This window comes from Natrix helvetica (assembly GCF_964273705.1).
Source record: "Natrix helvetica genome assembly, chromosome: 9".
Lineage (NCBI taxonomy): Eukaryota > Metazoa > Chordata > Lepidosauria > Squamata > Natricidae > Natrix > Natrix helvetica.
The window spans coordinates 22,195,260-22,217,921 of NC_138560.1; the positions used below are offsets into that span (position 1 = coordinate 22,195,260).

The window sequence follows — 22,662 nt, forward strand, 5'->3', positions numbered from 1 at the left end:
TTATTAGCCCTCTTGTTGCTATTGAGTATAGTGAATCTAGATTTGTATTAACAGAAGAGAATGTTTGTAGCTCAACACTGAACTGTAGAGTCCGTGGTGCTCTCTGACATAGAGGACAAATAGGCAGAAGACTAACAGAGTGCATCGACAAACACCAACTAGCAGGCAGAAGACATGATGAATACATGATGATTAATTACACAACACATGGACAGACTTCACCATAATTTCAAGTGGGAAACTGCATCCGAAACCAAGCGAAGTCCAAAATTGCTAGAGAATTTCTGAAAACCTGGCACTTAAGACAGATCAACCATCAACAGGCTCATTGAGATAAACCACTTAAAAAAGACAATAAAAAAGCTACAAAGGAAACAAAAGAACAAAAACAAACCCTTGCCAGCAATCAACACACAGATAAGAAGATACACACAGATAAGCAGATATTAACACCAAGATTAACACTAGACCAACAATGGAGAAGTGAACAATATCCCAACAATCAAGAAAATACCAGCTCCAAAAATAGTCAAACAAGAAACCACAGCCAGGTCAAGGAACCACCAAGAATATTCCCACCAACAGGGCAAGTCGCATGTCTATAAAGACAGAACAAACCCCAGTCCCTTCTAGCACTGATGATGTTAGCTAGTTGAATAATAAAACACATGCAAGAAAGCAACCAAGTTTGGAGAGTATCAAGGAGCCCACAATCTTGACTTGGTAGAACAGTCCAGCACTCCATCTTTTACTTGAAGACATCCAATCAGGAAGAATCGACAGTTCTTCTATGTCAGGGGTGTCCAAACCTGGGAGCTTTAAGTTTGGACACCCCTGTTCTATGTGATTGGTTCCATGTCAAATTGCTGTTATTTTTCAAATCAAAGTCCAATATGGAAGTCTGGCCAGCACTAGCTTTTCATCCCTTTTTTCTTGCTTCTTCCTTTTGCAAACCTTTTGGACCAATTTCAGTTGCCATGTATATTTCTTGTATGCTTGCCTGCCCTTGGGAGACATGTATGGAATACGTTTCGTAGCCATCCTGAATTCAATAATGTTTATTACTGAACTCTATCAATGATGAACAGCCCAACAGTATGAAATGGGGCATTGTTTAGCATTGAAGACTTGAATAGCTCAATTAATGGTAAGATTCATTGATTGGTACTGTTGCCTGAGATAGTTCTGAATCAAACATTCTACAGATCTGAGGAATGTCTGGTTTGCAGCTTGGATTACACTCAGAACAAAATTATGATAATCAGTGGTGGGATTCCTAATCTTTTCCTACCGGTTCTATGAGAGCGCGGCACTCAAAGATCTCTCTCGGTGTCAGCGCTGCTGAGCTGAGCTGTTTTTTAGCTTAGCTGAGGTGCGGCAATCCGCTCTGTAGCACAAATCAGCTGAGCTAAAAAAACAAGGGACTATAGGACAGGGAGTGGTGGTAGCGGTGGGGACGGGAGCAGCGGGGCCAACCAGGGGTGATATTTTCCAGTTCTCCAATCTACTCAAAATTTCCGCTACCGGTAAGCCAGAATGGGTCCGAACCAGCTAAATGCCATCTCTGATGATAATTAATGACAACCTCTTCACCTGCCCTCCCCAAATTGGAGCTCATGCTCATCAATTAATGTTCCTACAATACACTTAACCGAATTACTTACAAATTTGGTTTCATTTGCTAGGCTTAGACAGTGTGATCATTCACTTTTGTGGCTTAGTGTGCATTTTATGAATGTAAGCCATTTGGCTGATTTATAGTTCCACACATTCCACAAACTAAGAAATTGATTAATTTCTAAGTTCGATTTGGAGTTAGATTAAAAGCATGTGTGAACAAAGGCCAGGCACCCTGATTCTATAAGCAATACCAATCAATTTTGTCTACCCAGATAAGTCAATCAAGGAAACAAAACAACTAGGTCAGGGGTGTCCAAACTTGGGAACTTTAAGACTTGTGGACTTCAACTCCCAGAATTCCCCAGCCAGGCTGGAGTTGAAGTCCACAAGTCTTAAAGTTCCCAAGTTTGGACACCCCTGAACTAGGTGATTCCTATTCTTTTCTCCTATGAAGAAAAACAAGTGTCTCCATAAAGAATTTATGGGCAGTGGTCCACAAATGTGTTTGTTTTAATTTTGTTAAATTTCTGCTAAGCTTTTCATTGCTTCTCCTTCCTGCCCCCCCCCTCTCTTAACCCCCTTCTATTTTCAAGACTTTCCTTAGTCTACTTTTTTTGCCTGCTTGCTTGTCCCCCCCCCTTTCTCTCTCATTTGAAAGCTTTTAATTTCTCCATGTTTTTATTTGAACTCAACCCTAGAGAACTGCTCCCTATGTTTGAAAACTTGCACCGAGCTCGCAACGGAGGGCTTAGGATCTCTGAGGTGAGGAAATGTCCTGATGGAGCTCCACCGTCGTATCACTCCTTCACCTCTGGCCTGAAAGCCTCCACTCCTTCTTTTTGCACAGGAGAAAGGTAGGGTAGATGCCACCTCCTTGCACGTTTTCGTGCCCCTGGTGTGTCTCATGCCCTTCTCTCTCTCTCTCTCTCTTTTTTTTTCCTCTGGTGTGTGGACTCTGTCTTGTGCTGCTGCTCCCTCCTGGTTCTACTCCTTTGTTTGTTTCTACGTGTGGTACGAGTTGAGTTGGCTTCCTTTGGGTTCCTCCTTGGCCCTTGAAAGAAAGGCACAACCATGCACAATTCTTTATCTCTCTCTCTCTTGTGGCCGGAGGCCATCGTTACACCCCCCCACCCTGGGATCATTTTCATAGTTGCATTTTCAAGGGAAAAATTTAGGTGCCGTCGCCAAAAAGGTTAACCCAACACACAACAACATCATGGCTAACCCAGAATCTCATTTTCTAGCAGGACTTGTGGCAAAACGTTTTCAGCACCAGTTTCTTTCCAGAAAGAGGGTCAGTATGGCTGGGTCTGGACGGTTTCCACCTTCCAAGTCTCCTTTGCAGTCCACCTCATTTCATCATCTTTTCTCTCTCTCCTCTTCTCTGCCTCCCTTGATTCCTATTTCTCTGTCCATCTTCTCATCACTTCTCCATTCCCTATTCATTTCCGGAAGCTGGATAGAAGAAGAAGCTCCGTCACCCAAGTGTTTGCGTCTAAGGTAACCCTTCCCTTTAAAATGGTGGTCTCTGCTTTTATTCCCTCCTCAGAGAGAGGGAGGCAGCAGGACGGTAGGTTGTCCTATAAGATCTCATTTCCTGCTGAGGTAGGGGGAATAACGTGTTGGGGGGGGGGGTGAAAGGAGAAACAGCACTGAAAATGGAAATAGCGCAAGGGGGACCAAGATAATTGTTTGCTGCATTGATGCTTAGAGACAAGGGAGGTCAATTTCCCAGGAAAACAGGGTCCACTTTTTACAGTAATTCCTTAGGGCCTCAAGTGGTATTTCTAATTCATGTTGTGGTGTCACCAGAAGTGGAAGGACCAAACATCTGAATCAGGGACATGAGGAAGGGTAGTGTTTTCTCTCTTCACTTCTCCAAGTAGGAAAAAGTGTCCATGACATTGTTTTTTGGTGAAGGAATAGGGGTTTTAAGGGTGAAAGGTTGTCTTAAGCCCTCATAAGGTTTAAACATTATTTATTTTTTTCTGATTTATAATTATATTTGAAAGAAACAATATAATTCATATAATCTAATGATTTTGGAACTGAATTGAAAAAAAAAATCAAGTCCAGTTGCCTTTAGGAAAAGCACCTTTGGGACAATCACGAACTGGATGATTGCGAATCTCCATAGACATGTCCCCCCCATGTCTTCATCCTGTCCCTAGCCCAGGACATTAGTGTTAAATCATCTTTGGCTGTTCCAGTGTTGAAACAATATTTCCCCCATAATGCCTTCACAAGCTTTGCTACGGGCACAAGCTGATATATTTCACCAAGCATTCTGTGGGTGCAGTCAGATGAACACTTTAGGTTGACTCTTCTCTCCATGGGAAGAGTCTTCCAGGTCTATTTTGATTTGGGCAACTGGCTTTCAAAATAGAATCGCCTCTTATACATGACTCAGAAACTTAAGAGCAACCTGAATAGTATCTGCCCATCAGTGGTGGTGTGGAAGTCACACAAGAAAGTAGAAATGAGAGATGCTCTCTAGCATAGTTCTCCCAACACCTATCAACTGTGGTCCTAAGGCTACTGAGCAGTCTTCCAGAAGAGCAATGAACTTATGTTCAAAAGAAGCATAAAGAAAAGATGACAGGTCTAGGGAAAGGTTACCCAGTGAAGCAACAGAGAGGCATCTTATTTGCCTATTGCTTGTACGGAAGACCTGTTAAACTCATATTAAAAAGCAGCCAGGTCTCTGAGTTGAGGACTGGTTGTAAGCGGTAAGAGAAGCAATTGGGATTGACAGTGAGAACAGCAAGCTCTATTCCACTTTGGGTTTCCTCGCAACCAAGAGGAGGACCCTTTAATGGAGGTATTGGGAAGAGCTATCAATAGACAAGAAGAGCATGAGTAATGTGACCTCTGACCTTCTTGGCCAATATGCCCATTTCCAGATCTGAACTAGGCTGATCATTTTTTAAACCAAGCCTTCCTCCAGCAAGCTCTGGTGATGCTGGCTTGTTTCATAGAGGCCAAGTGAGTTGTCCATATCAATGATGGGATTGGAAATGTCTTGAGTGAGGTGTTCTGTGGATGGTGCTCTCACAACATTCATGAAGTCCTGTTGGCCTCAGCATGGCTTTCCTCTCTGCCCTTCCCCTTACTAACCTTTTCCCCTCTCTTCCTTTCTTTTTCCTTCTTGTCTTCTCTCCCCCCTCTTCTTTTTGTTCTTGTTTTGTTTTGTTTTTGTTTTCCTTCTCCTCTCTCTAGCCAGATCTTTAGTAGTAAAAGGAATTTCTTTCGGATTCCCACCGGCTGGAAACAGAGGTACCGAGGCTTTGGATCTGCTGTCCAGGAGATGTTTGGGGACTTGTCTTGATCTTCATACTCTATTTGCATTATGGTTGTCCCATTGATTCAAACCCTTCCCTTTTTAATCATGTGCAATGGAGAAGTGCATGGGGATGTCCTTTCTTCCCATTTGTTATGATGCCCTTCTGGGGTGGAGATATGTTTGCTCTCCTGAAAAAAAAATAATGGTATGTCTCCAGTGCAGCTTTCGAGCAGGAATCAAAACAAATGCACTTGGATTCAACATGGGCCACCTTGGGATGGGAGATCAAGAACCCAGGGACCCCTGTTGCTACCTTCTGAATCCTTCCTTTCTTCTAAAACCTTCTGCTTCTTTTCTCTTCTCCATCCTTGCCCCAACCATCCAAGCCACATTATGCTGACCTCTGATGACCCTAAGAGAATAGATAGATTAATGAAAAGAAATCAAAACACTTCAACATGCTATGGATTTCTTAGGATGTTTAAAATGTAGGGCAGGAGAATTTGTCCAGGTTCCCAAAGCAACCAACTCTGAGATGGTTCAAAAAAGGTTTTATGTTCCTGGAGTCTTGGAGGGTGAACCTAAGGAAAATGGTACCTGATGGTGGAAGGTTCAGTCTAATATGGAATGTCATTAATCATTTCAGGCCAAGATAGTAATCTAGTGGGCCACTTCAGGTTTTTTTGTTTTGTTCCTCTCTGATTTTTCATACCCCCCCAATCTCAAATCAGAAAGATTGGTATCCTCGGGTTCTACTTTCAAAAAAAAAAGTATAAAGCTGTGCTGGAGATTTACCTTCTTGTAGCTGCCTGATTATATTCTGGGTCTGGAATAACTCTTAGGGCCAGTGGTAGCCACCTGGAAACATGAATGCATGAAGACAGGAACATCTCCCTCATCCTTCCAGATGTAGTCATTCCATTAGCTGCGTGATTCCACTTCTTACAAATGGGCCGATTTCGATTTGAGACATGGATGTAATCCATGAACACTTTGGCTAGATAACTTAGCAGTCCTGGAAAGAGTTAGACATAGTCCATTGGCTTGTCAGATTGAACCATGCCATAGAAGATACTGAAAGAATCTTGATTATGTACAATTCCATGCCCTTTTTTCTTCTATCCATGACATTAAGACTTAGTGATTGTCATGGAAGAAGTCACACCCAAACTATATTCAGCTGAAGAAGGAATCTGACCTTGTTGGGAATTTTACCCTAGGGCTGGCCCTGAAGTTATTCCAGTTTTCTTAATTGAGCTGCATGGGGGAAAGACTAAAGGAACGGGGAATTCTGGAGATTGAAAACTGGCTATTGGAACAATCTCCAGTTCACGGTGGAAAAACCAGGGCCCTCTGCCCTTACTGGAAAAAGGCAACTCCCCTGGGAATGCAGAGTTGCTTTGAAGTTTCTCAAGAAAGGCCAAAAAGAGCTGCCAGTTTTCCTCCATGGGAAATGTGATTGATCTCAATGGCGCCTTCTTGCAAGATGGTGAGAAATTAGCAGGTCAATGATCAGTGCTCTGCTTTCACTGATGGTGCCTCCCAGAGTGACCCTTTCACAATGCTTCCAGTCATTGTGCAAAGACATCCTTGCAAGTTAGATGACAAACTATCAGCCCATGATTCATTTAAAAAATAGTTTTCACTCCTCTTTTTGGCACCTGCTGGGCCATGGCTGTGACCAGAGACCAATGCTGTTGTGGCTACCTTATTCCTTCACAGCTTGCTTCAGGTAGAGATCTCAGATGTTGACAGGGATAATGTAGCAAAAGCAATCTAGATATGTGGCAGCTCAAGCTAGCTTTAGAATGCAGGAATGTGTCTTCTGGAATTATGAAAGCTGCTGCAACATGACAAAAATATTTCTTGGGAATGAGGAAAATAATTCCCAAGATTCAATCCCTCGGCTCTTGATCTGGTATAGAGTCACCTCTGTAAAGCAAGTGTAGCAATTCAGTTCTTCTTGTCATTTTCTCTTTTTGAGATACTAAGGCATTTTCCCCAAAGTTGCCATCCTCCAAATCTCTTGTACTACATCCCTTAACTACTGCTTGTGGGCCACTGTAGTCCAACACAGCTGGATGAAGCCACCTTGGGGAAACAATGCATGAAAGGTATCCAATAACAACCTGGTGCTTGATGGAGGATTGGTCAGAAAATGTTGCTTAGATGTTACTTGGGAACGGGATGGGACTTCTGAAATATCAACTATTTCCCTAAATTCAAGTCATACCTGCAGCTTAAAATCCCATTGCAAACAGGATATTTTGTTGAACAAGCTTTCTGGAGAAAAAGTCACTTGTGATTCCTTGCTTAGCCAGCTGTGCAGTGAGAATTATGTCCATTAATGGCTCTAAGATAGATAACCAAGGTTTTTCTATGATATGGGTGGTATCTTTGAGCCAAGATTGACTCTTGCCGGCTGCCCGGACAAGTCCCTGCAATTTTCTTGGCAAGATGGTTGCCATTTGATCCTTTCTTAGGATGGACAGTGGGTCTGACTCAAGGTCACCTTTATGCCTGATCTCCTAGTTTCTTGATGCTTCACTGCTACACCGAACTGTCTCTCTGAAGCAAGTTTGGCAACTGGCATTTCTGCATGCCAATTTTACCTTGCTTTCATTCCACCAATCTCAGACCCTTGCTGAAAAGAGGAATTAATTTCCTGGTCTTTGCAGTTCCTATAAATCTGGAAGCATTTCTTTATGCTTTCGGCTATAGGTGGTCTTGAGATCCATAATGTGGTGATTTCTTTATGCTAGGCATGGGTGAGGCAACCTTTCCTATTTCTTTGGATGCCTCTTCAATCCAGCAAGGACTGTTTTGTCTTCTTGGGGTCACAGACAATTCTACATTGGGGCTAAGTTGACATGGCACAACTTTTCATGTCCACAAAATCAGAGGCTTCTGATTATGCCAATTTCCTGGAGCTAGAGGGAAGAGGTTTTTTTTTTTTTAAACAGATGATAAAATTCTATCCTTCCTTCTTCTCACATGCTGGGATTTCCCCATTCCTGACACATCCACACAAAGACACTATTTTACTGTGTCATCCCTTTGCACCAACCCACCACTGTAGATTTTTGACTCTCCCCGTTTGGTGGCCAATCAGCATTTTAAAGCTGTGCCTTCCCTCTCAGCCAAAAGGAATGATGGTGAGCAAAAACAAGCAGAACGAGGGAGAGGATAGTCACCAGATTTTGTTTTTGTAACCTTCCATTTGCCAGCTGGGAGCAGAGTTGTCCAACTTAAGAAAAAGAAGAAGAAGGCACAGCCTGGTGGTTAATGACAGTGACTGTTGTCTGTTTTCTAGGTGCAATGGCCCACCCAGAACTTTGATTTTACTATTGTGGCCACCTTTCATGATCACCGCTGGTGGATGCCCCTGATCAAGACACGAGCCCAAAGTGCCTTACAATGCATGCTTGAAGCTGAGGGGGATAGAGACAATGGTTGCGAGGGAGGGATTGTAATTCATGTTCAGCTTAGGCACCTGGAAAATGGTTAGCAAAGAAATTTTAACAGTGAGGTCAGAAATAACATTTTCTGCTTGGGTGGGGGAAAAAGAAGCTGCCCCATTGAAGTCAAATTTTTGGCCAAACCATTGCTGCCTCTGTTAGGTCAGTGATGGCGAACCTTTTCGACATCAAGTGCTGAAACCAGAATGCACATATCTGCATGCGCCAGAACGCTGGAAACCCAAAGACCAGCTGGCTGGTGCACATGTGCACGCTGGGGAACTAGCCTTCGGGTTTCCGGCATGCGCATGCACACCGGACAGCTGGTCTTCGTGCACACCAGGGCACAAGAAACCTAAAGATCAGCTGGCCAGTGGACACACGCCTGTTTTTTGGCCTTTTTCCAGGCTATTTTCAGGCCAGTTTTGACCCAAAACATGCCCCCCCCAAAATGCCCTGGAAAACGTCCCCCAAAGCAGCCTGTTTTGGGGGCATTTTTGGCCATTTCCCAGGCTGTTTTCAGGCCATTTTCTGGAGCTCCAGCACCCATGAAGACCAACTGGCTGATGCACATTTGCGCACCGGAAACCATAAGAGCAGCTGGTGATGGCACGCATGGCCACGCAGAGGGCTCTGAGTGCCATCTCTGGCATGCATGCCATAGGTTCGCCACCACAGTGTTAGGCCAAATGCCATTTGGATCCATGGAGTTCTCTCTTTGGTTCTGTTGGCTTCCTTGAGCAGAACTGAGGGGCCAAACATCCTTGAAAAGGAGAAGAAGCGATTTGGCCTTTTCCCGTGTTTGGCATTTTGGTTCTGGATCCCACATCAAAACAGATCCTGTCTGAGATGGCCTATCATAAAGCTGTCCTATTTCATCTGTTTGGCTGTGGCTACTAAACATGCTACAATTGTTTAGGCTTAACTTGGTTAGTTTTTCCAGTGACTTAGGGTTGTGTGGTAAGAACCCAAGTTGTTTGGTTAGTTAAGCAATGACCTGAAGCTGAACGTTCTGCTGGAGCAAATGTTTTGATGGTTTTTGAGAATGCAAACTACCTCAGTTGAGTTAGCTAAAGTTGGCCACTGAAAGATATGTTAATTTTGATTAGAGTTAACGATGGTTAGATTCCTCTGGAAGGATACATCCACAACGCTGTGATTAAAGCCCCTCCTTTTTTTTTACACTCATTTCACATGCAACACATTTCAGAATTCACATTTCAGACTCTGTTTGTCAGTACATGTGGCTGTGATCTTGACATTTTTCATCACCACCCACAATCCTCCTTTGCACTTGTGTGAAGCTAAATATTTATTTACCTAATAGTTGCAAGTGATGTGCGTTTAAAAGGGACACAGGGCGTCAATCCCATGGTTGTAGCTGCCATCTTGATATATATATATATATATTTAGCTCTTGTCCCCCACAGACCCATTTCCATTTGAATCCTCCTGGTACTTTGAACAAATAGGCAAATTGGGACATGCATAGGATCCTCGGTGCCCTCTGAGCTTGGTTGTTTTCTTACAGACATTTCATTAGCCAATTAAATAAGATCATAACCTAGGAGGAACCACCAAGAACGCTCCCATCAACTCTGGACAGAGCAAGTCACTTGTATATAGGTTAAAGTAAAGCTTCCCCTCGCACCTATGTGCTAGTCATTCCTAACTCTAGGGGGCGGTGTTCATCTCTGTTTCAAAGCCAAAGAGCCAGCGCTGTCCGAAGATGTCTCTGTGGTCATGTGGCCGGCATAACTAAACGCTGAAGGTGCATGGAACGTTGTTACCTTCCCACCAAAGGTGGTTCCTATTTTTCTACTTGCATTTTTACATGCTTTCGAACTGCTAGGTTGGCAGAAGCTGGGACAAGTAATTGGAGCTCACTCCGTTATGCAATGCTAGGGGTTCTAACCGCCGAATTGCTGACTTTTCTGATCAACAAGCTCAGCGTCTTAGCTACTGAGCCACCTTACTTGTATATAAATAGAGAGCAAAACCCAGTCTCTTCTGGCAAAAGAAAGCTAGCACTGATGAGGTTGCCTATCCAGGTAATGAAACATCTGCAAGAAAACAACCAAGCTGAGAGAGCATTGAGGACTCCACAGTTCAACCCAGAGTTACACTGTATTCTCTTCTGTTGGGTCAAATATCTTGTTAGGAAGGGAGGAGAAGTGTTATCTGGGGGGAAAAATGGCTTCTTCCTTCCACAGCCACCTTTGCTTGGGCTGCAGGCCTTCCCTTGCTATCAAGGAAGATGTTCTTGGTTTATTGGCCAAAACATGACCTGAAATAAAACTCTCAGCCAGCTTATCTTGTCTTGAGCTCGCTGAGCTTCCAAACATCTCCTCTGCAGGCATCCCTGGTCTTGTTGTGTCTTTCAGTCTCTCTTCATCTTTTAACTGTTCTAACGCTTCATGTTTGATTTGTTTGCTTGTTTCCTTTCAATCTGAATTGTAAGTACTTTTTGGAAAGGGCTCTGGACTATGAATGGGGTTGTGGCATGAGATAGTTTGGGAACCTTTTCCTCCATCCTTTCTCTAACTGAAATCAGCTGCTTGACTTGTGACCCAACCTGTATAGTCCCTACCAATGGATAGTGAGCACACGGCCCCAAAGTCATAAATTCTACAACGAGGTGGCTGCTGCAAAGAGCTTGGTGTGGATTTGCATTGAGACTTTTAAAAAATATATATATTTTTAAATCTTTTATTGAGACTTTTTATTTAATCTTTTACAGAAAACTAGTGCTACGGGGAAAGCCTTACCTTCCTTATGTGCTTGTTTTCTACCTGCAAAGACAAGTTGGTGGTAGTGGGAGAGATATATGTTATTTGACAGCCCCTGGCCCCTCAATTGGAAGGGGAAATCATTGGGCACCTCTCCAGAAAAACAAAACCAAGGTTCCTACAAGAGGATCAGGTTGACACACTCTCAAACCTGCCACACTTACCATATTTTTCGAGTGTAAGACTCACCGGAGTATAAGACGCACCAAGATTTTGAAGAGGCAAATTTTAAAAAGTTTTTGCACTCTGTAGACCTCCCCAAAACGGCCCATTTTTTTGTCAAAAAAAAGGCATGCATAGCCTTTAGGAGGCTTGAGGAGGCCCATTTTTCACTCAGTTTTGCCCTCCCCAGCCCCCAGGAGGCCTCTGGAAGCCTCCTAATGGCTATGCACGGCCATTTTTCAAAGGGGGCAGGGTTTCAGGAGGTTAAAAATGCTGTATTCAGTGTATAAGATGCACCCAGATTTTCACCCTCTTTTTTGGGGGAAAAAGTGCATCTTATACTCTGAAAAATACGGTAAATATCTAAGTAAAAATGATCCTTAGCTCCTTTTTTCGAGAAAAGTATATTTTTAATAGAAGTCAAGTGGACAGCTGTAAAATGCATAGCCAGAACTGAGAATCATGCGCCAAAATCCCTGAGTTCAACATTTCCCTCCTTTAACTGCCTGCCATTGCTGAACCCCACCCCCCACCAGGACCAATCAGGTTCAAGCAAGATGTTTTCAGAGCAGTCACTTCAAGTGTAGGTTTTTTTGCAGCTGCTTTCCTTTCCCAGCTGGTTGGCTTTGAAGCAGCATCTCAGGGAGATACAGAAGTTGCTTTCCCTATCCTCTCAAATCCTCCAAGGAGTCCAAGGCAGAATGTCACTGCACAGTGAAACAGAAGCAGGCGTAAGGCGGCAGATGTACACATACTACAGCATTACTGTGTGTTCAGAAAAAAAATATCTTGCAGGGTAGAAGTTCTCATTGAATAAAGTATTATTTCAAGTTTGAATGCTGATCTGCTAAAATACTTAGCTAGTTTATTCCAAGTGGGACCAAACTTTCCTTCTGATTCTCATCCATGTTCAGGGGTTTCTACATAAAGACCTCAAATTACGACCATTCAAAGTTATGACAGGAGCCCCTTGGAGCTACTTACAACCTGGATGTAAAATCCCAATAAGAACCCCCCCACCCTGCAGTCATATGATTGCATTTTGGACACTTGGCATCCTCATTTATGGCCATTTGCAGGATCCCACAGTCATATGACTGTGATTTATGATGTTTTTTTGCTGGAAACTGGCATATACTTCAAATTTCCAGCAAAAAAAAAAATGCCCATTGTAAACAATAGACCACTTAGTGGTTAGAATGCAGTACTACAGGCTAACCAATTGTTCCCTCCAGAAGTTCGATTCTGAATGACTCAAGGTTGTCTCAGCCTTCCATCCTTCCAAGGTCAGTAAAAAGAGGACCCAGAATGTTGGGGGCGATATGCTGACTCTGCAAACCACTTAGAGAGGGCTGTAAAAGCACTATGAAGCGGTATATAAGTCTAAGAGCTATTGCTATTAGTATTAGTGCCTATGGTGCTCATATAATAGCAGTCATGATTCACTTAACAACAGCCTCGGAAAGTCATAAAATCAGGCCCAGTCATGTAGTGATCCTTTTAACAACCAGTATGGCTTATAATTCAATTCTGGGATCAGTTACAGTTGTAAGTTGAGGACTATCTAAATGGTATAGGATTTCAGGGCCAATGAGCCTGCTGGGCTCACATGAACCTGTCAAAACTGTAACCTGTTCAAAGGGTAAGAAAAGGAGTGCAGCAGATTTGAGTCTAGGGCCCCTAGTGGCTTTTCATCCTCCCCAATTCATATGTCCCCCAGTTAACTGCCACTCTGAACCCTTTCCAGCAATAAAATGGGACTCAAAGACCGCATCCGAGTGAGCAATTCTCAGAAGCAAGGCAGCAGGGGGAAGCAGCACCTGGTGCCCCCACTCCACCGCTCCCCCAGCACAGAGAACGTCAATGAAGGCATCAGCCCCAGCAAAGTACAGAAGAGCTGGAGCTTCAATGACAGGACAAAATTCCGGGCCTCACTGAGGCTGAAACCCCGGACACCTGTGGATGGTAAAGTTTGGAAGCCGGAGGTTGGGAAATTTTCATACGATTTTAATTCGCAGTAGTTGTTGATCTTAAGAGGAAATCAAGCAAGCTTGCTAAGAATTACCATATTTTCCAGAGCATAAGACGCACCAAGATTTTGAAGAGGCAAATAAAAAAAAAGTTTTTGCACTCTGCAGGCCTCCCCAAAACAGCCTGTTTTTTTTGCGAAAACAGGCCCCTTTTTTTGTAAAAAAAAAAGGGGGGGCATGCATAGCTTTTAGGAGGCTTGTTGAGTGCTTCTGGGGGCTGGAGGGGGAAAAACAAGCAAAAAACGGCCTGTTTTCCACTCATTTCTGCCCTCCCCAGCTCCCAGGAGCACTCTGGAATCCTCCTAAAGGCTATGCACGGCCATTTTTGCAAAGAGGGCGGTGTTTCAGGAGGCTAAAAATGCTGTATTCAGTGTATAAGATGCACCCAGATTTTCAACCTCTTTTTTGAGGGAAAAAGATGCGTCTTATACTCTGAAAAATATGGTATTTGTGTTTGTTCCACCTCTTCTCGTATTTTTGAAATGTTCGAAAGGTGGTGATTTTACTCTGGTATATTTTATTAAATAGTTTCTCGTGTTTATATTCCACACGCTTCCCCTAGGGCAGTGCGTTCCAACCTCAGCAACTTTTAAGGTGTGTGGAATCCAAGTCTCAGAATTTCAAAGCCAAAGTAGTGGCTGAAGAAATTTGGGAGTTGGAGTCCACATATCTTGAAATGATTAAAGTTGGGAAACCTTGACCTAGAGACTACTATAGAGGTGGGTTTCAAATTTTTTTACTACCGGTTTGGTGGGCGTGGCTAGATGGAAGGGCATGTGACTGAATGGGCGTGACCAACTCAATGTCACTCACGCACACCCAGTCACATGACACCCCTCACCAAGCGACGCCCACCGAAATGCTGGTGAAAAGTTTTCACTGGGGGGGGGGGGGGGCAGCCTCTCCAGAGTTAAGGGAGCGCCTGCAAATTACCCAGTAAAAAAAAAGTTTTTCTCCTCCCCAGCCCCCAGGAACACTCTGCAGTCTTCAGCAGGGCTGGGGGAAGAGAAAAATGCCCCCGTTTTTGTGAAAAATGACCCATTTTTTGCAAAATGGGGGCATTTTTCCCTTCCCCCAGCCCTGCTGAAACTGCAGAGTGCTTCTGAAGGCTGGGGGAAGGCAAAAACACCTCCGTTTTTGCAAACAACGGCCCATCTCTGGGACATCTCTGGGGCTGGCATGCGCACACCATTTAAAAAGGGGGGAAAATACATGTTTTCAATGAAGATTGTTCTGCGCATATGCAGAACAGAAAATAAAGATGGCGGCACTGAGGATAGAACTGGTATGGCCATGTGTCCGCCGGAGTTACTACCTATTTGGCCAAACCGTACCGTACCAGTAGGAATACACCTCTGGACTAGTCCTCCCACCAAGTCCTGTTTCTATCCACAGCTGATGGTCCTACAGAGGAAGGTAACGAGGAGAAGACCCATCAATGTGACTTGACTTTTGAAGACATCATGCCTACTGTAAAGACCTTGATCCGAGCAGTCAGGTGAGTGCTGTAAAGCTGGAATCAAAGCTAAGAACTCCAGGTTTGGGTCCACGGGCCAAGGTGGCTTCCGGAGAAATCTCAAATCAAAGTCTCAGCATTTGGAATTGCACAGCCAAATAGAATAGACTTTTTGGTAGCCTAGATGTTGCTCTCAAGAGAAATTGAGTTGAAAGAAATTGAAATTAAAGCCAACTAGAGTTGGCTTGAAAGGAAGAAGGGGAAGTGTCTCATGGCTGAATATATGCTTTAGGCAGACTCCCCTGGAGAAATCCCTGAAACCAAGGGAAAGATTCCAGTTGTACCTTACCAGTGAGAAAAGTGAAATTCACAACTAGAAGCTGTGATGAAAAATTTCATGACCTGTCTTTTGCTCTTGGTTGATTGATCCATGAGATGGGTTAAAGTGTGTGCTCACCTGTCCTTCAAGGCATTTTTGGTAGTCTATCAGGTTCCGTTGGGAGAATGCTCCACCAATAACTAAAGACTTGAATTATTCTTAGGATAGATGGAGTAGCAGCTCTGACTGCCACTGCCACTGTATTCAGGCCAGCCCCAAAATAGATCTTAAAAACTGTGCTTGATTTTGTTCAAGTAGGAAAGTCTTTGGTAGGCTCAACAATTCTATCCTCTTTGACACTGATGCGATTTTTGCCTTCTGGGCCTTTAAAACGGAGAGCAGAGTGGTTGGGTGATTATAACTGAGTCATGTAGTTAACATTTTAGAATTTGCTGTGGTCTTTGTTGAACTTCAGTTGAAGTGGTTGACCTGAAACCCCTAAATATGAAAGTCTACTTGTTCTATATAGGAAAGTGGTGGCTCAGTGGCTAAGACACTGAGCTTGTCGATGAGAAAGGTCGACAGTTCGGGGGTTTGAATCTCTAGCGCCGCGTAACTGAGTGAGCCCCCGTTACCTGTCCCAGCTTCTGCCAACCTAGCAGTTTGAAATCATGTAAAAAATGCAAATAGAAAAATAGGCACCACCTTTGGTGGGAAGGTAACAGCGTTCCATGCAACTCCGGCATTGAGTCATACCAGCCACATGACCACGGAGAAATCTTCAGACAGTGCTGGCTCTTCGGCTTTGAAACAGAGATTAGCACCACCCCCTAGAGTCGGGAACAACTAGCACATATGTGTGAGGCGAACCTTTATCTTTATCCTATTTGTTCTACAGGCTTAAATCTGATTAACATTGGGGACACTGGGTTGAAGAAGATTGGGCCACAGCATCTCCTGCTTTCAGGTTGCATTTTTGGCATCTGTAGTTAAGGAGTTCCCGCCCCACCAGCAGTTCTGAAAAACACTTACTAAATGGGAGTATGCCATGCATGGTCACCCAGACCAGTAAAAGGTTACCTAGATCTCTCCTTCAGGTTTTTGTGCCTTGCATTTTAACTTTAAAATAAGCATGTTTTCTTGCAGAATTCTTAAATTCCTGGTAGCCAAAAGAAAGTTCAAGGAGACCCTGAGACCATATGATGTTAAGGATGTGATTGAACAATACTCAGCTGGCCACCTGGACATGCTTGGCAGAATCAAAAGTCTCCAGACACGGTGAGGAGAAATATTGGGGCTCAGTGGTGATCAGGGTTATTTTCCCAGCAACTTGGAAAGCCAAAACTAGTGATGGGGCTGGTAGCAAGACTACAACTGGAGAGCAGGGTCAGAAACAACTACAGATTTGGCCAGAGTTGGAATTCGAGTCTTAGAAGACTTGAGTTTCTTTCATTGGCTTATGATGCAGCTGCAGGCAAGATACTGTGAGAGAATGGAAGAGTCCCGGTGACAAATGTAAAAAGACGGTCAACATCTACACAGCCTCTTGGGCAGGGAAGCAAAAGCAGTTGGTCCTTCCCTACCTTCTGCTATTAAAGACTTAGGTTTTGGGACAACTGTTGCAATTATTTTTATGCAGAGATGTTGAGGGGTATACAGTTCTGAAGTATAGGCAGGAAACCTACACCACTTCAGACAAATGGATATCCAACATCTTCTTAAAAATGTCCAGTGTTGGAGCATTTACAACTTCTGGAGGCGAGTTGTTCCACTGATTAGTTGTTCTCACTGTCACGAAATTTCTCTTTAGTTCTAAGTTGCTTCTCTCCTTGATTAGTTTCCACCATTGCTTCTTGTTCTACCCTCATGTGCTTTGGAAAATAGCTTGACTCCCTCTTCTTTGTGGCAGCGCCTGAGATATTGGAAGACAGCTATCATGTCTCCCCTAGTCCTTCTTTTCATTAAACTAGACATGCCCAGTTCCTGCAACCGTTCTTCCTATGTTTTATCCTCCAGTCCTCTAATCCTCTTTGTTGCTCTTCTTTGCACTCTTTCTAGAGTCTCCGCATTCTCTTTACATTGTGGCGACCAAAACTGAATGCAGGATTCTAAGTGTGGCCTCATCAAAGCATAATCAAGTGGTATTAGAAAGTGACAGGATCCCTTTTAGACAGAAAAAGCCCTTTCAGGTGGAATTCTCAGAGGTGGATCTAATGTTCTTGCCTTGATCTAATTCCCCAAGTGACTCATTTTGTTTCACTGATGTCATCTCCCCAACATCTCTCGCTTCACTCTTTCCAGCGTGGATCACATTGTGGGCCGGGGAGGTATCACCATGGATAAGAAGACACGGGAGAAAGGGGAAAAAGCACCATTGGAGGCCGACCTGGTGGATGAACTCAGCATGATGGGCCGAGTGCTAAAGGTGGAAAAGCAGGTAAGGCTGGGCCTGGGAGGAAAATGGGTAGAGGGAGGTGGGCTCCTCATACATGATGTGATCAGGCCACTGCTTGGATCTTCTTTCATCTCTCTGATAATTAGATTCCCATCCTCCCTTTTGTCTAAGATCTCTTGATGGTATTCCCAACATGCATTCCTTCATTTTTCCCTTTAAAATGAGTTGGGCTGAAAGTGGGTGATTTATTCCTCAGGGAGATTCCATAGCTAAGGATGGACTTGGACTTCTCCAATTCTGGTTCAGCCCCTTAAAGCATCATCATGAGCATCTGTGGAGGAAGCCCCAAGTGACATCAAGTGCGTGATGACATTTTCATGCAGATGGCATGAATGGGGTAATTTGCATTGTGTGCATCATGATTTCATATCATAGGTGATGTTGCTGTGGCTTCCACTGGAGATCATCTTCTTAGATCATCTTTGGTTCACAAGCCAGGAATTGATCCTGGCCAACCTCTTCTTAGGAATGAAGAGGCCGCATGAATCTAATATGCTCAACCTGATTGCTGAATTAATTCATTTTATGGGTTTGTCCAACAGATTGATCCATACACCACCTGAATCTGAGTTTACACCACACCTGAAAAGCCCAAAATCATATTTAAGTTCAAAAGTAACCAAGCTTAATGTGCTATGCATAGGCAGCTTCTGTAATAACCTGGTTAGGCCTGTTAGGCCTGACTGTGAGAGGGATCTTGGAGTCTTAGTGGACAACCAGCTAAATATGAGCCAGCAGCCGAAAAAGCCAATGCAATTCTAAATTGCATTAACAGAGGGATACAATCAAGATCAAGGGAGGTACTAATACCACTCTATAAAGCCTTAGTAAGACCACACCTAGAGTACTGCATCCAGTTTTGGTCCCCATACTATAAAAAATATGTTGAGACTCTAGAAACATTACAGAGAAGAGCAACCAGGATGATCAGGGGACTGGAGGCGAAAACATACAATGAACGGTTGCAGGAACTGGGCCTGACTAATCTAGTGAAGAGAAGGACCAGGGAAGACATGATAGCAGTGTTCCAATATTTGAGGGGCTGCCACAGAGAGGAGGGGGTCAAGCTATTTCCCAAAGGACCTGAAGGCCAGTCAAGGAATAACGGATGGAAACTGAACAAGAAGAGATTCAACCTAGAAACAAGGATGAACTTTCTGACAGTGAGAACAATCAACCAATGGAACAGAAGTTGCCTTTGGAAGTTGTGGGAGCTTCATCACTTGAGACTTTCAAGAAGAGACTGGACTGCCATTTGTCAGAAATGGTGTAGGGTCTCCTGCTTGAGTGGGGGTTTGGACTAGCTGATGAATTCTGGGAGTTGAAGTCCACAAGCCTTAAAGTTGCCAAGGTTGGAGACCCCTGGTCTGGAAAGCAGTTCTGATCACCATAAATGTTGTGCTGTCCCCTGCATTCACAGGACTTTTGATTCTGCCAAGCATGCAATTAGCAACTTTTTTGCTGTTTTCTGGCAGCCTGTTGAATGTGCTATGTTTTCTCTTAATGACCACATGGACTGCTTAATGACCAGAGCGACTCACTTTGCAACCATTGTTGAAACAGTCATAAAATTCCATCCGGTCCCATGGTGACTTGCTTAATGACTGCCCCATAGTTCCGGGTCTACCTTGTGGTTGCCAAACCCAGGTTACAGCCCAATTTTGATGATGCTTTTGGAAAAACTGGGTATTTTTCCTGGAATATGGCACTCGGCCTGTAGTGAAAATGGAAGAATGGGATTTGCACAGTTGAAAACAAAATTAAAGACTTTCTGACCTAAATCTAGAAAATCTCAGACTATATGAATGCTGAAGCTTTGCCCCATTTTCACCATTGGCTTGTTAAATTCTTGGACATCCCCCACTCCCTCTAGTTTATACACCTGAATTACCTTCGTTTTACCTTCGTTTTATAGATGCTGATTCTGAAGAATAAATGTCCAGCCTCATAACTTAGATCCATGTTTTAGAGCTTGGGGAATTTTTCATCTCTCTCACTCTTTCTCTCACTCTGTTTCTTTCTCTCTCTCCCTCTCCCCCTCCCACTCCTCTTCTCTCCATCTCCCCTTCTCCCCCCTCGCTCTCTCTTCCTCTCCCCTCCTCCCCCCTCTCTCCCTCTCCATCCCTCTCTCCCTCCCTCTTTCTCTCCCTCTCTCTCCCCCTCTTCCTCTCTCTCCCCACTCCCTCTCCCTCCCTCCCCTTCCCTCCCTCCCCCCTCCCGCCATTTCTTCCTCCCTTTCTCTCCCTCTCTCTCTCTCCAGGTTGAGTCTATCGAGCACAAGCTGGACTTGTTGCTAGGTGTTTACTCCCAGTGCCTACGGAAGGGTTCAATCAACTCCATTAGCTTGACCGCTATACCAGTTCGCAGTGGGGAACAGGACATCACCTCTGACTATCATAGTCCCGTGGACCATGAAGACATCTCTGTCTCTGCTCAGACCTTGAACATCTCCCGATCGGCTAGCACCAACATTGACTAAGATGGCCTCTTCAGACTAGCCATGTAACAGCCACACACCAGCTACATGCAGGGAGGAGAGGCTGGGAGGGAGCCTTCCCTTCGGAGGAGGGCTTGAGAGATAATTCCTGACTACTCTTATGGACCGTGCTCAACTGAGCCGAAATCTTCTCCAGCCTCACCCTGTTGGTGTTTCCTCATCAGATTCGTCTGCCTTTGCACCAGAACGTTCACCTCAACTTTACTTGAAGTCTTCCAATGGGGGGCAAAGCCACCAGAGCATTTAGAGCAAATGTAGACAAATGATTAGGTCTCCAAAACAGCAGGGTGGGTCCCAGAACCCATCAGCTGTCAGTCGTAACTTTTCCAGGGTTTCTGGGCTTTCCACAGTGGTCGTGATAGAATGTAAAACTCAAGTCAGCAGCTTTCTCTCTTGGGAAGCAAGCCTTGTTAGCCTGAAGCAATGGGCAGAGGAATCTGCCTCTGGGCCTCTCGGCCTCCTGTAGACATCTGCCATGGTTCCCAGTTAACTCCAGAGTTTTCAGGTGCCTCCAGGCTACCGAGGAATTCCATTCTCTTTTGACAAAGAGCAGTCAAGATGAAATGGCCACTTTGGACTCTCAAGTCATTGTGATGGCCAACCCATCAAGGAAAACCATGCAAATGGTGACAGCCATGAAACGAGAGCCACCGACTCTAGACTTTGACTTTTACTGGGCAAACCAGGTTGGCGATGCTTTTTTTTTCAGCTATGCAAAAGCTAGGTTACTCTTTCCTTCAGCTGTGCTCGACAAGGGACATTGCAACTTGACTGAATGTGGTTTCTTGTCTTTGCATTTAGAAGCAATTAATGACTGGCAATGCCTAACCCTACTCTTGGCAGCCTTTGAAGCACCTTTCTACTTCTCTTTTAGCTCCCCATCCCACCAGGTAGCAGGCATCACTTTATGCCCTCCTCCCCTCCCCACCCCCGGTTCATGAGCACACAGTGGATCTTGCCACTTAATGGAAACATGTTTAGGAGGAGATGGGCACCGCTATATGCAATTATCTTGAATATGCAACCTGAAACCAATCTTTAGCAGTGGTTAAGGTGCCTTCTCTGCCTAGGAAGTAATCAGGGATTTGGGGTAGGGGGTCTCTATGTGCACCCTTGAAGGAAACCCAATTCAGGTAGCCAAGAGTAGAATGGGTCCTGGTGTTCTCAGGGGGAATTTCATCAGCTTGCTGTCTCTGGAGGGAGAGTTGAGTATTGCTCTCTCCCAGGGAATTGTGTGTGTGTGTGTATTTGTATATGTGTGTGTGAGTTTCCCATTCATTCAACAGCAGTGAATTAAGGTAGAGCTTGGCTCAGGTACTATACACTTGTAGAATTATCAGTGCTCTGGTGTAGCTTTTGAGTAGCCCTCCCCAAGTTGAGGTCCTCCAGTTGGGTTGGAAGATGCTGCTTGGGCTTTTGAAATTTAACATATCTGGGGTCCACAAGTTGGGGGATCATTGCTTTAGACTGGGGATCCCCAAACTTGGCAACTTTAAGACTTGTGGATTTCTGGGAGTTGAAGTCCACAAACCTTAAAGTTGCCAAGTTTGAAGACCTCTGCTTTAAACTCACATTTCCTACCAGCTGTGAGCACATACTTCCTATTACTAGTAGAAGATCCTTGGATTACTATTTCCATCCAGGGTTTTTCTGGACGCATTCTCCCTTTGCAGTCTTTCTATGACAATGTTCCTCAAATCTTAGCCAATTTAAGATGTCGGGACTTCAACTCCCAGAATTCCCCAGATGAATTCTGGGAGTTGAAGTCCAGACATCTTAAAGCGGCTAAGGTTGAGGAACAGTGTTTTAGGATACTAAGCACCACTGTTCCAATTATTTCACCTGCCTCTCTGATGCTGCCCTTCAGATGTCACCTTCCTCCTTGCCCACCTGCATGAGTTTTAACTTCTGCAGCTTTCATAGTGGACTTTGGTCTTGAGTGTGCTTTCCTTGGGAAAGAGCAATAACACAAGCAGATCATCTTGGATATGCAGTGTTTAGGAGCCCATCATTTGAAAAACTCTTAGGTTTTAGGTTTATGTTGAATACAATGTAATGTATGAGCAGATCATCAGCCAGGATTGTCTGTGGCTTCTTTGTTGAGTCTCTTCTCTTGCTCCTGGTACAGATTGTGGTTATAGTTTTCTTCCCGATGGTCATTCACTCAGATTTCTTTGAACCATAGACCCATCCCAGAACAAGTTCTAAGTCCAAACAGCCCCTTCCTTCTAGTCCTTTTGCTTGGATCTCTGCTTAGCTACCAAAATCTGCTCCTTGGTGGGTTGTCTTGTTAACTTGAAACAAGAGAACCAACAGAAGTCCTGTTTTTCTATGGAATGTCTTCATTTGTCATTCTCACTTTTATGATTGCTGCATAGATACTGGCTTTCCAATTGTATTGAGCTATAGCTCGCATGGCAGCTAGCTGGGCATTATAGGAATGGTGATTGAACACATCTGGAGGGCATCTGGTGGGAGAATTCTAACTTGCCGGGAGAGAACAGAATTAAATCTGGAAGACTTTCCCATCTTCTCAGAGCTCACTCCACCAACACCATTGTGGTTGAGTTGTCCCATTGAACACGCCCAGCTT

At 44.2% G+C, this 22,662-nt stretch overlaps 1 protein-coding gene across 2 annotated transcripts in view; it reads left to right on the forward strand.

The window, feature by feature from the left end:
• The window catches only part of KCNQ4 (potassium voltage-gated channel subfamily Q member 4), a 138,613-nt gene extending 116,845 nt beyond the window's left edge, over positions 1–21,768 (forward strand). For both annotated transcript variants that reach the window (XM_081962804.1, XM_081962805.1), the window contains 6 exons: positions 2,319–2,474; positions 13,060–13,277; positions 14,738–14,840; positions 16,264–16,395; positions 17,419–17,554; positions 19,833–21,768. In XM_081962804.1, coding sequence (XP_081818930.1) covers positions 2,319–2,474; positions 13,060–13,277; positions 14,738–14,840; positions 16,264–16,395; positions 17,419–17,554; positions 19,833–20,051 — 964 coding nt within the window. In that variant the 3' untranslated portion in view covers positions 20,052–21,768. The remainder of the gene's footprint in view (positions 1–2,318; positions 2,475–13,059; positions 13,278–14,737; positions 14,841–16,263; positions 16,396–17,418; positions 17,555–19,832) is intronic.
• The last annotated feature ends 894 nt before the right edge of the window (positions 21,769–22,662 follow it).